The 12,256-nt window shown below is 34.7% G+C and overlaps 1 protein-coding gene across 3 annotated transcripts in view; it reads right to left on the reverse strand.

Moving 5' to 3' along the window:
- SEMA3E (semaphorin 3E) overlaps nt 1–12,256 on the reverse strand; it is a 260,812-nt gene that overhangs the window by 34,501 nt on the left and 214,055 nt on the right. For all 3 annotated transcript variants that reach the window (XM_046668802.1, XM_046668801.1, XM_046668803.1), the window contains exons 6-7: nt 1,508–1,627; nt 240–382 (exon numbers count right to left, since the gene is read on the reverse strand). In XM_046668802.1, the coding sequence (XP_046524758.1) occupies nt 240–382; nt 1,508–1,627 (263 nt within the window). The remainder of the gene's footprint in view (nt 1–239; nt 383–1,507; nt 1,628–12,256) is intronic.

Raw genomic sequence — 12,256 nt, forward strand, 5'->3', positions numbered from 1 at the left:
ATAGACTTATTTTCAGCATGGCTCTGAAAATGGGGAAAATCAGACAAAATGTAAAGTTCATTTCAGATAAGACCTTTCCCAGATACGAAGTATAAAGATTAGGCAGTAAATATCAATTTTAGGCAGCCTACAGAATATTAGAAACTATTTTAAAGTAGAAATCTACTAAAAAATTAACCAAGACCTGAGCACGAATTGCGAGACCCGCACAGTTACTGAGAGAGACACGCGATCCTCACCACGCAAAGTCGCCCCACTCGGCTGTAAATCGCGTGAGCATTGCTTTCTGCCTCCAGCGCCTTTTCAGTAAAAAAGAAATACACTTTGTTGTCATCTCCGTCTTCATTGTCAGGAATCATATGCGAACCGACAAATTTTGGTTCTATACAAGTAAACAATAGAAGAAAAGTGAAATAGCTATTACAACAAAAGGATGTTATTCTACTGAATTATATATTACGTGAATGTTTAACTTTTATCATTTCATGAAGAAATAAAATATTTCTTTTAAAAGTTTGTACTAAACATTAAAATCCTATAGATATCTCCATTGTCTTTGTAAATCAACCATTTTTAAGAAATATTAGAGGAAAATTTAATTGGAAAATGAAAGAATCAGGGAGGGAAAAACAATTTCAGACAACAAGCATTATAGACTTGAAATGCATTCGAAGAAGCACAGATTAGGGGCATGATGATGACAATCTCTATAAACTTCCTCCCAATTATATAAAAAGTCAGTATAAATATGTGTAGAATATTTTAGTAAAAAACTATGCCATTATTTTTTTTAATTCATAAATTATCCACCAGGTTAGCTCATTGTAATTTTAAGGTGGAACATTTACTCTAAGTTTTGTGTTTGAAGTCTGAGGAGTCTCAGTGAACAACCTTTGATTGATAGGGTGTGTCTAACATGTTAATGATAACATGCTGCCAATAGTGACTATGCACTCGAAAACTTAATAAAAAGGCTGAAAATAATGAAAATGCTCATCATAAAATGATGATTTAGTCCCTAGATATACCAGTATGCCGTAATATAAACGTTATTCCTTACAAAGAATTCTCTGCCAATGAATGGCTAGTGATTTTACTAGAGTCTTGTCTCTAAAGTGCAATGTGATCTTATTAAAACAAGCAAAGCAAAGCAATCAATGCATCCAAAATTATTTCAATTGACAAGAGAAAACAAAACAACTTACTGGATAAAGGTTTTTCACTTTTCATGTATTTATTTGTTTTCTTCATTTAAATCCTGATTTCTAAGCATTGCTATGAGGGTAACTTGGTTTTATAATAAAGCCAATCCATTTGGATATAAAATGATAGACACATATCATAGTTAACATTTTAATTCAGGAATATTGCTAATAAAAAAATCCTGAAATTTGTAAAAACTATAAATTACATTTGTATTGTTATTATTATAAAAATGGCAAGCTTCCCATCAGTTTTAGCCTTGTTTTCTATTCTGATTTATATGCTCTTTCCTCCTCAAACCTACCTCTCAACAGGCGTTCATCGTCATGCTCAGTTCGAATGTGAGCCAGTCGCCCCAAGCTCCGGAAGATTGCAGCATCTCTACCCCAGTAGTCACTGTAGAGTCCAGTAAACAATTCACTACCTATATGGAAACAGCAGTTAAAAATAAGTCAGTATTTGTTTCTGGATCTGACAACAATGTATAAACCAAAATAACGTTAAACGTATCCAGGCGTATATGACTTTACGAAATTAACACTATTGTTAAGAACATTGATGGTACAGTCAGACTGCCAGGATTTGAATCCTAACTCTGCCAATCACTAGCTGTGTGAACTTGAGCTAATTGCTAATCTCTCTGCGCCTCAGTTTCCTCATTTACAAATAGGAATAGCACTCAAAAGTGCTTAGAGTAAAGTACTTAGAAGAGTAGCTGGCATATACTAAGACCCACATGAGTATTTGATAAATAACCTGATTTCTTCTTATTTTACTAAAGTTCTTACAACCTTCATATTATCAAGGTATTATTATTGGTTTTATATGTGAATCAGCTAACCCAAATCCTTCTTGTAATAAGAAATTTCTTCCACTAACATGATTTTAGCACAGGAACCACAAAATCTGACAAAGTTGTAGATAACCCAATTAATTGTCATTTAATTTGTTTTAAGTTTGTGGTTAGGTTAGTTGGGACCATATAAAGAGTTCATAATTTAATCAGGCAGTCGACAGAACAAACAAAGTTAGCTGCAACATGTGGTGGAGTTTGTAACCCTAAAAGCAGACTGAGGAATACACCAATGTGCGCAGGGTCTCAAGAAATGGCAATGGGCTGGCCCTGCGGCAGGGTGGGAGGCCCAGGGTTTCACTGGTTCAGATCCTGGGCGCGGACATAGCACCACGCAACAGGCCACTCTGAAGCAGCGTCCCACATAGCTCAACCAGAACGACCTATAATTAGAATATACAACTATGTACTGGGGGAGCTTTGGGGAGAAGAAGAAGAAGAGGAAGAAAAGCAGATTGGCAACAGATGTTAGCTCAGGTGCCAATATTTAGGAAAAACAAAAAGAGACAATGTGTCTTTGCGGCTGGCCAGAAGAAAGACATTAAAATAGCTTAAGAGGGGCCAGCCCCATGGCTGAGTGGTTAAGTTCTCGCGCTCTGCTTCAGCAGCCCAGGGGTTTCGCCAGTTCGGATCCTGGGCACGGACATGGCACCGCTAGTCAGGCCATGCTGAGGTGGCATCCCACATGCTAGAACTAGAAGGATCCACAACTAAAAATATAACAACTATGTACAGGGGGGCTTTGGGGAGAAAAAGGAAAAATAAAATCTTAAAAACATAGCTTAAGAGAAGAGAGAAAATTTTGAAAAATAATGAAAGGATATAACTGGAACTCCCAAAAGACCAATACTTCTCAAGCATGGGGACTTGGAGTCCGCTTTTGTCAAAGTGACAACGAAAGGTAATCATTATGAACATCAGTGGGGCCAGAGGATTGTCCTGGGCATATGCAGCTCCGGTGTCCTGTTCCAGGTAAAAATCTCTGGCCAAGAAGCAAATGACAGCAGCAGATCACCTGAACTAGCAACCTCAATTTAGGGCGGTCAAACTATTTTCATAATGAGCATTATATAACTCTGGTCAGGTTTAAAAATACAGAGATGATGAGTGTACTAAACTCAAAGTATGAGTGCTTTTCTGTTAAATTTGGAATGTGTACAGATGTGGACACATGTGCTTTAAAGTGTGAGTTTAAAGCTTAAGAGAATTCAAATTAATTGTATTTTCAATTTAATAAATTTAATTGTATATTCAAATTTAGATTTAGAATTATTAAATTTACAGAAATAAAAACTTGACCAAGTAAACAGAATTTAAGAGAACTTCAGTGTCATATTTATAAATTTTATGGATTAGATTTAAAAATTTTTTTCAATATTTATGAATGTTTTTTCAAATGTGAGTCCTTCAAACTTTAAAAAACTTCAATAGATTAAATACATTTGTATGGTTTAAAATTTGAGAAAGTAATCAACTGAGTTGTAAATGGGACACATTGTTAGGAAGTTTATTTTCAACTTGAGTTAAATAACAATTTTTAGAAAGTGAAGATAATTACTTTTGATATATCAGGTTTAGAAAAAGAACAAGATATAAATGGAATTCAAAGGCTTAAGAAAAATAAGTTTTTAGAAATGTTATTATAATAAACTTTTTCATTTACAAAAAGACAAGTAACTAAATAGTTTTATCAGTTCACAAAATTCACTATGGATACTTAAAAATTATATATGATACAAATAAATCTAGGTTTCCCACAAAGGAATTCACTTTTAAACTATATATGAGAAAAAGAGAGAGAAGAGCGAGAGCAAATGTAGTAGAATGTTAACAATTGGTGAATCGAGGTAAATAGTATACACATGTAAATTTTACTCCACTTTCAATTTTTCTTTGCACTTGAAAATTTTCAAGATAACAACTTAAAAACAATGAGCTGTGTTTGTTGAGTCCATGCTATGCTAAGAGGTGTCATAAGGAAAATAACAAAAACTGGAAAACAAGGACACTTTATGTCTGGACTTAAGAAAACACAATTTGGTGGGGAAAAGTTACATCAGAACTCTTATTTAAGCGTGTTATTTGGTAATAGAAGGGGAAAGAGTAACATAATTTATATCAAAGTCAATTAGTGCTGTTTCTACCAGAAATTTTATATCTATATGTGGAGCAAGAGTATTTTGAGATCAAAGGCACTCAGTGGTTAGAGATATGAACCATATGTGGGACGCAGGCTGTACTGCTTGGACATGGATAGAAGAGACTCATGCTGAATTCATTAAAAGCCCTTGGGGATCATCAACTCTATGGCATAAATGAATGAGTTGACACAAAAAAGGGTTAATTGACTACTGAACCCCCAGAGCAAGGATTTTTCTGAAATATTTTTGTTTTTAATTATTATATTTGATTATATTTCCTGTCTAAAATATAGGCAATTTTGTAAAATTGTCCTAAATATAACTTATTTTTCTAATACAGACTGGGATGAATGCGTAATGAATAATGGATACAAAAAATAGATTTCTTAAAAATCATGACAGTTTTCTATTTAAATTTTTAATATTAGATTTAATTTAATTTCCTAAAATATTTCTAGAACTTTGATATCTGAAAATATTATTATGGGAAAGCAATCTTTATTTAAGTCCTTATCAATTTTATTGTGCTTATCCCAATTTGGAACATTGTTTGGAACATTCAGGAACTTGTTTGGAACTTGTTTTATTCAATTCTATAAACTTAACAATTAAATACCCCTTGGAGCCACTAGATGGCAACCCTATGATAACAAGTAATATTATATCCAGGGCAGGTTACTTGCACAAAGGAAAAGAAGATATATTACTAATTTTACCTAATTTCCCTTTTTGTACCCAGATAAAAGAAAATACTTTGTGAACAATTCAAATAACACAGTATGAACTGCATGACTTAAACTTCAAAGAAGCTGGACGGGTGCTAAGAGCTGTATGCCCTGTAACCGAAGCAAATGTGTGTCTGCTGGAAATGTTAGGCTCTCGTCAGAAGGGAAACAGTCTCCTTTCATATCTTATTATCAGTGTGAAGAACAAGATAAATTCATAGTAATATATAATAAGGATATTTTGTAAAATACTTTCTGAAGAAAAAATAAACACTTTAATGAAAAATAATAAATTAGAATAAAGCTTTAGGCACAAATGATATCTAATCGTAATTAAATGAGTAAAAATACTCAGCATCATTATAATAACTGATACTATTTACAGTAAATACATAGTTTCTAATTGAAAACTTTAAATTATAAGCATTTGCTATAGAGAAAATTTGTGAATCAATATTTTGGTATTTTACAGAGTGCAAAGATAACATCTGAATAAATCATATTTTCATGGACTAAGTTTCATGTAAATACAGTCATGTTCTGCTTAACAACAGGGATATGTTCTGAGAAGTGCATCATTAGGCAATTTCATGGTCGTGCAAACATCACAGAGTGTACTTATGCAAACCTAGAGGGTATAGCCAACTACACTCCTAGGCTATGTGGTACTAATCTTATGGAACACTGTCAAATATGCAGTCCGTCCTTGACCAAAACATCATTATGTGGCATGCAACTGTAGTAAAATATGTAGTAAAATATTTAGAGTTTTCAATGTTAAGAACAGAACTACCAAAGTTTTTAGTTTTCTATGTCTCTGGAGAAATGATATTTAATAAATGTATTAGCTTAGCCATAAATTTAACTGGTATCTAATCTATTTTGATATTCTGGATATAAATAACCAACTTGATTTTTATGCCATATATTACTTTTCATTGTTACAGCGCTGGCTTCTGATGGTAACAGATGTTATGTTAATTTTAGATGGTCAAGTGTGGCTACAATTAAAAAATAAAACACACATCTGCAAGGTATCTTGACAGGTAAGTGTAACTTATCATTGTCATGCTCGACAATAGTCTCTATGTACAGAAACAGAAATACTGGAAATAGTTCTGCATTGGAACCCTAGCTCGAAATCTGGTGTTTGACCATGGCAAAACTGTTCAATATCTCATGGTCTTGTTTACCTGTAGAATTAGAGAGACCTACGTGTGATTTCTTGAGGATGCAAATCTGTTATAGTCTCTCTGCTGCTCTTTATTTTGCCTGGAATTCTGCACCTCCCTTCCCACTTCACCTCCCGTTTACCTGACTATTGCCCACTTTCCCCACGAAGCCTTCGCTGACCAAACTTTCATCAGTGTTCCTAGTACCACCACAGCCCCCGTGCCCATTTCCGTCATACTGTTCATCCTAGCATGTGTATTTGTCTCCTTACGTATTTGACATTATGCCTCACTAGAATGTAAACTTCTTGATGTGTCTTATATATTCTTATGTCTTGAGTATCTTGCACAGTGTCTGTAGTACAGAAATGCTCAAAAGACATTTGTTGAATCAATGAATGACATAATGAATTAATAAATGAATAAATCTAAAACTCCTTTTAGATGTTTAAATTAAAAAGCTATGAAACGTAGTAAGAAAAAATCAGGATAAGATTCTGATTTTTCAAAGATGCTTCAGGGAGAAAATTTCAAAAGAAAGAAAAAACCACTAGTCGTTTATATGAATAACAAGTTCTTTGAATTTTTGCTCCTCAAGAAATCTATGTTATTTAGTAATTTTAACTAATGAACACAGGGACTTTATTTTCTTCTAGTATTTATCCCCAATAGTTTCTCCCCAAAAGACCGTATCTACATTAAACTGCTTATATGAAAGAAAATGAGACAATCACTTGACTCTTGGCAATATATAAAACAAATCCACTGTAAATAACCCTAAGTTAAAATGCATTATGAAAATACTTTCCTATATAATTCCTTTTCTTACAACACAAACTTTAACTGAAGTTTTAATTAAATATATTGTATTAGTTTAATATTTTATGAAACTAATCAAGAGTTTTGTTCATGGTCTGAATATTAATCTACTTGAGTTTTTATTTGCCACATTGGAAATATAGATTTTTAACTGTTTAGTGAGAAAAATTCACAGTTTTCCTTGTTCTTCTTAAGTTTTACTCAAGCATTTCTCCTATGTCTAGAAATCTAAATAATGTGAAACACATTTGCCTCGTGGAAAGCACGTGCTAAAGAATAGCTTAACTGCATCATTTTATAACTGAATTGTATAATTTTGTTAGAAAATTATACTACTTTCAATGCACTATTCTGCAGAATGACAGTGGCATGCACAACCGCCAGGAGAAACAAAATGTGCTTGGAAGGATGAGAATGGATACAAATGAGCCATAAAATCCAGCATCCCAGATCACACCTACACTGCTTAAGATGCTGAAAGAAATGGGGGAGAACGTGCCCTTTTATTAGTTATGTAGTTGTTTGGGCTTTTGGGATTTTTTGCTTGTTTGTTTTGGCATATAGGTGGCATTAGCTATCAATGTTAAGAAGGTGGTTTCTGAGGCATGAAGGAAAAAAAAATGTGTTTTGAATCTGTTCATATGCATTCACTGTCACCCATGGCTGAACTCTGAGTTTTCTTGGTGACATTGATACCGTGATGGTCAAACCAGATTCCTAAGAGAGAGAATGTCAATGGGGAATTGAAGAGTAGGATTTTTTTCTCCTATCTTTTTAAAGACATTTTGTTTTGTGTTGAGGAAAGCATAAGCAAAGTATTCAAAAAGCTCCTGAGGGACTAGCAGTTATGGCCAGAATCAACAGAAAGCGTGTGGATAACTGGCATTTAGCCAAATGTGAGGGAGCAGCAGTCTTGGCTAGGAAATTACAAATACTCTTTTGGAACAGGAATGTGGTAAGGGTCTAACTGTAAGTCTAAGCTTCTACACAGTTGAGATGAATTCAAGAAATGACCCAACTCTTTCACTTATGTTTATAGAGGTTGTAGTTATAAAGACATGGATTTTACCTTCTTTTAGATTTCTTTTTTTTGAGGAAGCTTAGCCCTGAGCTGCCAACCCTCCTCTTTTTGCTGAGGAAGACTGGCCCTGAGCTAACATCCGTGCCCATCTTCCTCTACTTTATACGTGGGATGTCTGCTACAGCATGGCTTGCCAAGCGGTGCCATGTTCACACCCGGGATCTGAACCAGTGAGCCATGGACCGCCAAAGTGGAATGTGAGCACTTAAACGCTGTGCCACTGGGCCTGCCCCCCACTTAGATTTTTTCGTTTGTTTTTCTAATATTTATGAAGTCTTACTTTGTGCCAGAATTATTTAAGCATAACTCTGCCCTGAGTATAAATATAGTTAATTAGAAAGAAACATTTATTTAGAAAAGAAAGTTTTAATGTTATTAAGAGCTTGAAATAATCAAATTTTCCCTGCATGTATTCCAACTCCCTTCCATTCAATCAACATTGACCTTTAATTCACAGAATTTGTAAAATTTGTAATGAGGAGATATATTGACAAAGGTCTTATTATTATGAAAAAAGTGCAGGAAGAAAATTTCAGTGGCTGTAAACTATCGTAGTTTTATTTTCTGAAAAAAAGAAACAGGACAAAAAAGGCATAGAAAGAAAATTTCAGTGAGTGTAAAATATGTTGTGGCTATTTGTTAAAATAAAATTATGTCTGTTACTTGAGAAGTATCCTAAAAATATCCCAACAACAAAGCTAACACTTTGAAAGCAAAGTGTGAAAAGGTACGTGACAAATCAGTGTGGTTTTCCCAACAAACACAGTAACATGCCCGTTAACATACCTTAGACAGTTCAGGTATGGTAAGTATTAAATTACACCTGAAACTGGTAATACCAATCTGGGCCAGAATGAAACATTAAAAAAAAAAGGCAATAGAATTGAGAGGGCGAAGTATAAGGGAAATCCTGAAGTTACTGAAGATATTATCAACTTAGGGAGCATATTGGAAAATTACATCAAACATAACTGATGAAAGAGTCAGCTAATATTTTTCCTTCTAGGCCAAAATGGCATATGACAAACAAAATAATCCTGAATTTTTATTTGGCCAGTCAACAATCCTAATAATTTAGTGGCAGAATAAGTGCTAAGTATCTTTGGATGACCTGAAAGGTATAGACAAGTAATGAAGCAGTTCGTTTTACTAAATAATTCACTGTTTCAACAAATTGCCTTTAAAACCAGGTGGTAATGTTTTGTTTTCTTCAGACAGTTACTTAAGACCACTTTAAATGTAATACTAATAATCACAGTAGGGGGAAAATGTGGCTGACGTAGAAATATCGCAGCTGCCGTATGAACGCACATGCCACCAAGATAGATTATGTTAACAGTAAGTGGCACTTGAAGAGCAGGCCTAATTAATGTGTGATTTCAGTTTGATTCGTTTCTCACCATACAGAACACAGCTCAATAAGAAGCTTATTTTAGTCCTTAAATCCTGTTTCACATAGAATCATTGTAAGCTACTAACATTTCACTTCTAAATTAGATTATAAATTTAATAAAAATGTCTTGTTAACTTGCATTCACCCAGCAAAAATCTTTATTCTTTATTTAGTTTTTCAGTAAGCTTTTACTCCATGTGATCTTAAGTCAACTGAATTTAACTGAAATGAAAATTGTATCTAAAGAAATTATTAATAATTCTCTGATTTGCAAGCACGTTTTTTTTCTTTGGGGGCCTTGCTAGTTTTATAAGTACTGCTACAAATTTGAGTTTTTTATCATGAAAGTGCATCCTAATGTGAACAAGCATTAAACATTAAGTGCAACCTATAATTAACAAAGAAACAAAGAAGGAGCAATAATCTAAAGATGGTCATCTTTTTGCTGGAGTCTTGTCCTAACTCATCAGCAGAGAACATGCGTGGTCATAAAATACCACAATCATGCATTCTTTCCCTGTCAGAGTAAGCTACAGTAAGCTTGCCAAATTCCAACTCAGGGAGCTCCATCTCAGCCCAAATGCCTGCTGCTTTTTCAGTTGGGGGAATTATTTCTACTCCCTCTCTTAAAGAGTTGCTGGCTCACGTAGGTTATCAGGTTTCCATCCCGGTGGCTGCTGCATATCCAGAGTGAGTGAACTATCTCTCAAAGGTACTTTGAGATGAAAGTTCGTGGATAAATGTGAAGAATTATATTTTTATTTCTTCTCTTTGGCAGGACTATTCTATAACTTTTGTGTTTAGCTTGGAGGGCTCTTATGATTTGATTGCTCTTCTGAATAAGCGAAACAGCCACCTAGATGGCAAGCGCTTCACATTTCAGCATAGCGTAATTTGGTTTGAAAGTTCAATGAAACTCACTTGGAAATGTCCCCCCAGTAATATTTCCTCTCTTAAAAAAACCAGCTTTAAATTCCTGGTTTCATGCATAAACAAGCTTCAGGGAGGCTGAGTGGTGAGTGGCAGGGTGGCTAAAGAAATTACCTTTAACCATTTAAGTGAAATGTTAAAAAAAATGATATTCTCTTCTAACCTCAGAATTTTCACCTTTCAATATCACTTATAATATTCTTATGAGTAATATCCCCACATTTATTTTTGGTTGGTTTGTTTAGGAACTCCAGTCAGTATTCCATTCAGTCAATATTAATATATAGGAGGTCTTTTCTGTGCAAGATATTGTATGGAAACGAAAGATGATGAGAAAGTCTCTTTCTTCCAGGCATATTCAAATCTTAAACCCATAAAGTTACAAAAATCACTAAAAACTTTCCAAAAGAATTGTATGAGTCTATCAAATGCATGTATTTTAATTCGTATACTGCCAGTAGACTGGCATTCACCAAAAGTGGCATTCATTTATGGAGCTGGCATTCACCAAAAGTGGCATTTCTAAGGTTTCGATTCCTACTAAGTCTAAACTGCATTAGGCAACTCTATTCTCCTATTTAAAAAGTCCCTTCCTCATATTGTGTTTACATACACACACACACACACACACACGGGTTAGTAGAGGAACTCAAGATGTCTTAAAATAATATTTTTCTTTAAAATTTTTTATTTTTTAAAAATATTACATCTCTTTATTCAAGCCCCTGAAGAACTTAATTACTATGTGAAATTCTCATCTTTCAGATCTTTCAGATAATGAAGCTGAAGTAAATGAAACTTTCCCTACTAATTAGAGCTAACAAGATTTTTGTTCTACAAATAAATATATATGTAAAAGCTCTATTTATTTGGACCTGAGTCCCATGATTGGGATGGGGGAGCATAGGGAGTGGGATGCCACGCCCATCAAAATCAACTGTCTGGACTAAGTTCAGGGCATGGATAGTCTCTAGAATATGCAGGAACATGTGCATCAACTCTAAACTGAGAATAAGATATTTTGATTAATCATCAGTAGGGAGTTTTAAGTTTTAACTACTTATTTAGAACAGGAAGTCTCTACATGTTATTTTACACTTTTTCATTTTCTGCAAACAGGATGGCCTAATACTCGCACATAACTAACTCTACGTGTTGCAAATGTAACAATAGAAGTTTGCCCCGTCCTCTCTCTGAGCTGTGTGATTTCAGGTGAAACAGGAGAGGTACTATGACTATAGCAGAACCTCTCAACACTGAGAAAACAGAATGATTCCTCATAGCACCTATGTTAGATGTCAGGGGTTGCTCTCCTCAACTGTGTATGTGGGAACTCATCCATCTGTCTGCACCATCACAGTGCTGGAGTACTTTGACAAAGGTGCCATTTTCAATCCCAAATTGTATAAAAGAGAAAAAATATTTTGCTGGGTCTTAAATGAGATTCTCAGCTACCTCATCTAATTAAATCGAATCAAATTGAAATCTAGATCAGACATGGCCAGCTTATTCTGTTATTCCAATGTGGACATTTATTGGTAGTTTGAGCTGTTCAACCTCTATAGTTTTCATTTCATATTAACAGGAATTTAGACAAATGACTGAAGTTCTAAATTGAGATGACTTTCTGCTGCATTCTACTGATACAGAGAAATGCACCAAGAAGAGAATATTAAAAGTTCCCCTAAGGGGGCCGGCCTGTGGCTGAGTGGATAAGGTCGCGGGCTCCACTTTGGCAGCCAAGTGTCTCACTGTTTTGGATCCTGGGTGCAGACATAGCACCACTCATCAGGCCATGCTGAGGCGGCATCCCACATAGCACAACCAGAGCCACTCACAGCCAGAAGAAACAACTATGTACTGGGGGGCTTTGGGAAGAAAAGGAGAAGGAGAAGAAGAGGAGGAAGAAGAAGAAGACAATGAAGCAGAAGCAGCAGCA

The sequence above is a fragment of the Equus quagga genome, chromosome 8 (genome assembly GCF_021613505.1).
Source record: "Equus quagga isolate Etosha38 chromosome 8, UCLA_HA_Equagga_1.0, whole genome shotgun sequence".
In the NCBI taxonomy this organism is placed as follows: domain Eukaryota; kingdom Metazoa; phylum Chordata; class Mammalia; order Perissodactyla; family Equidae; genus Equus; species Equus quagga.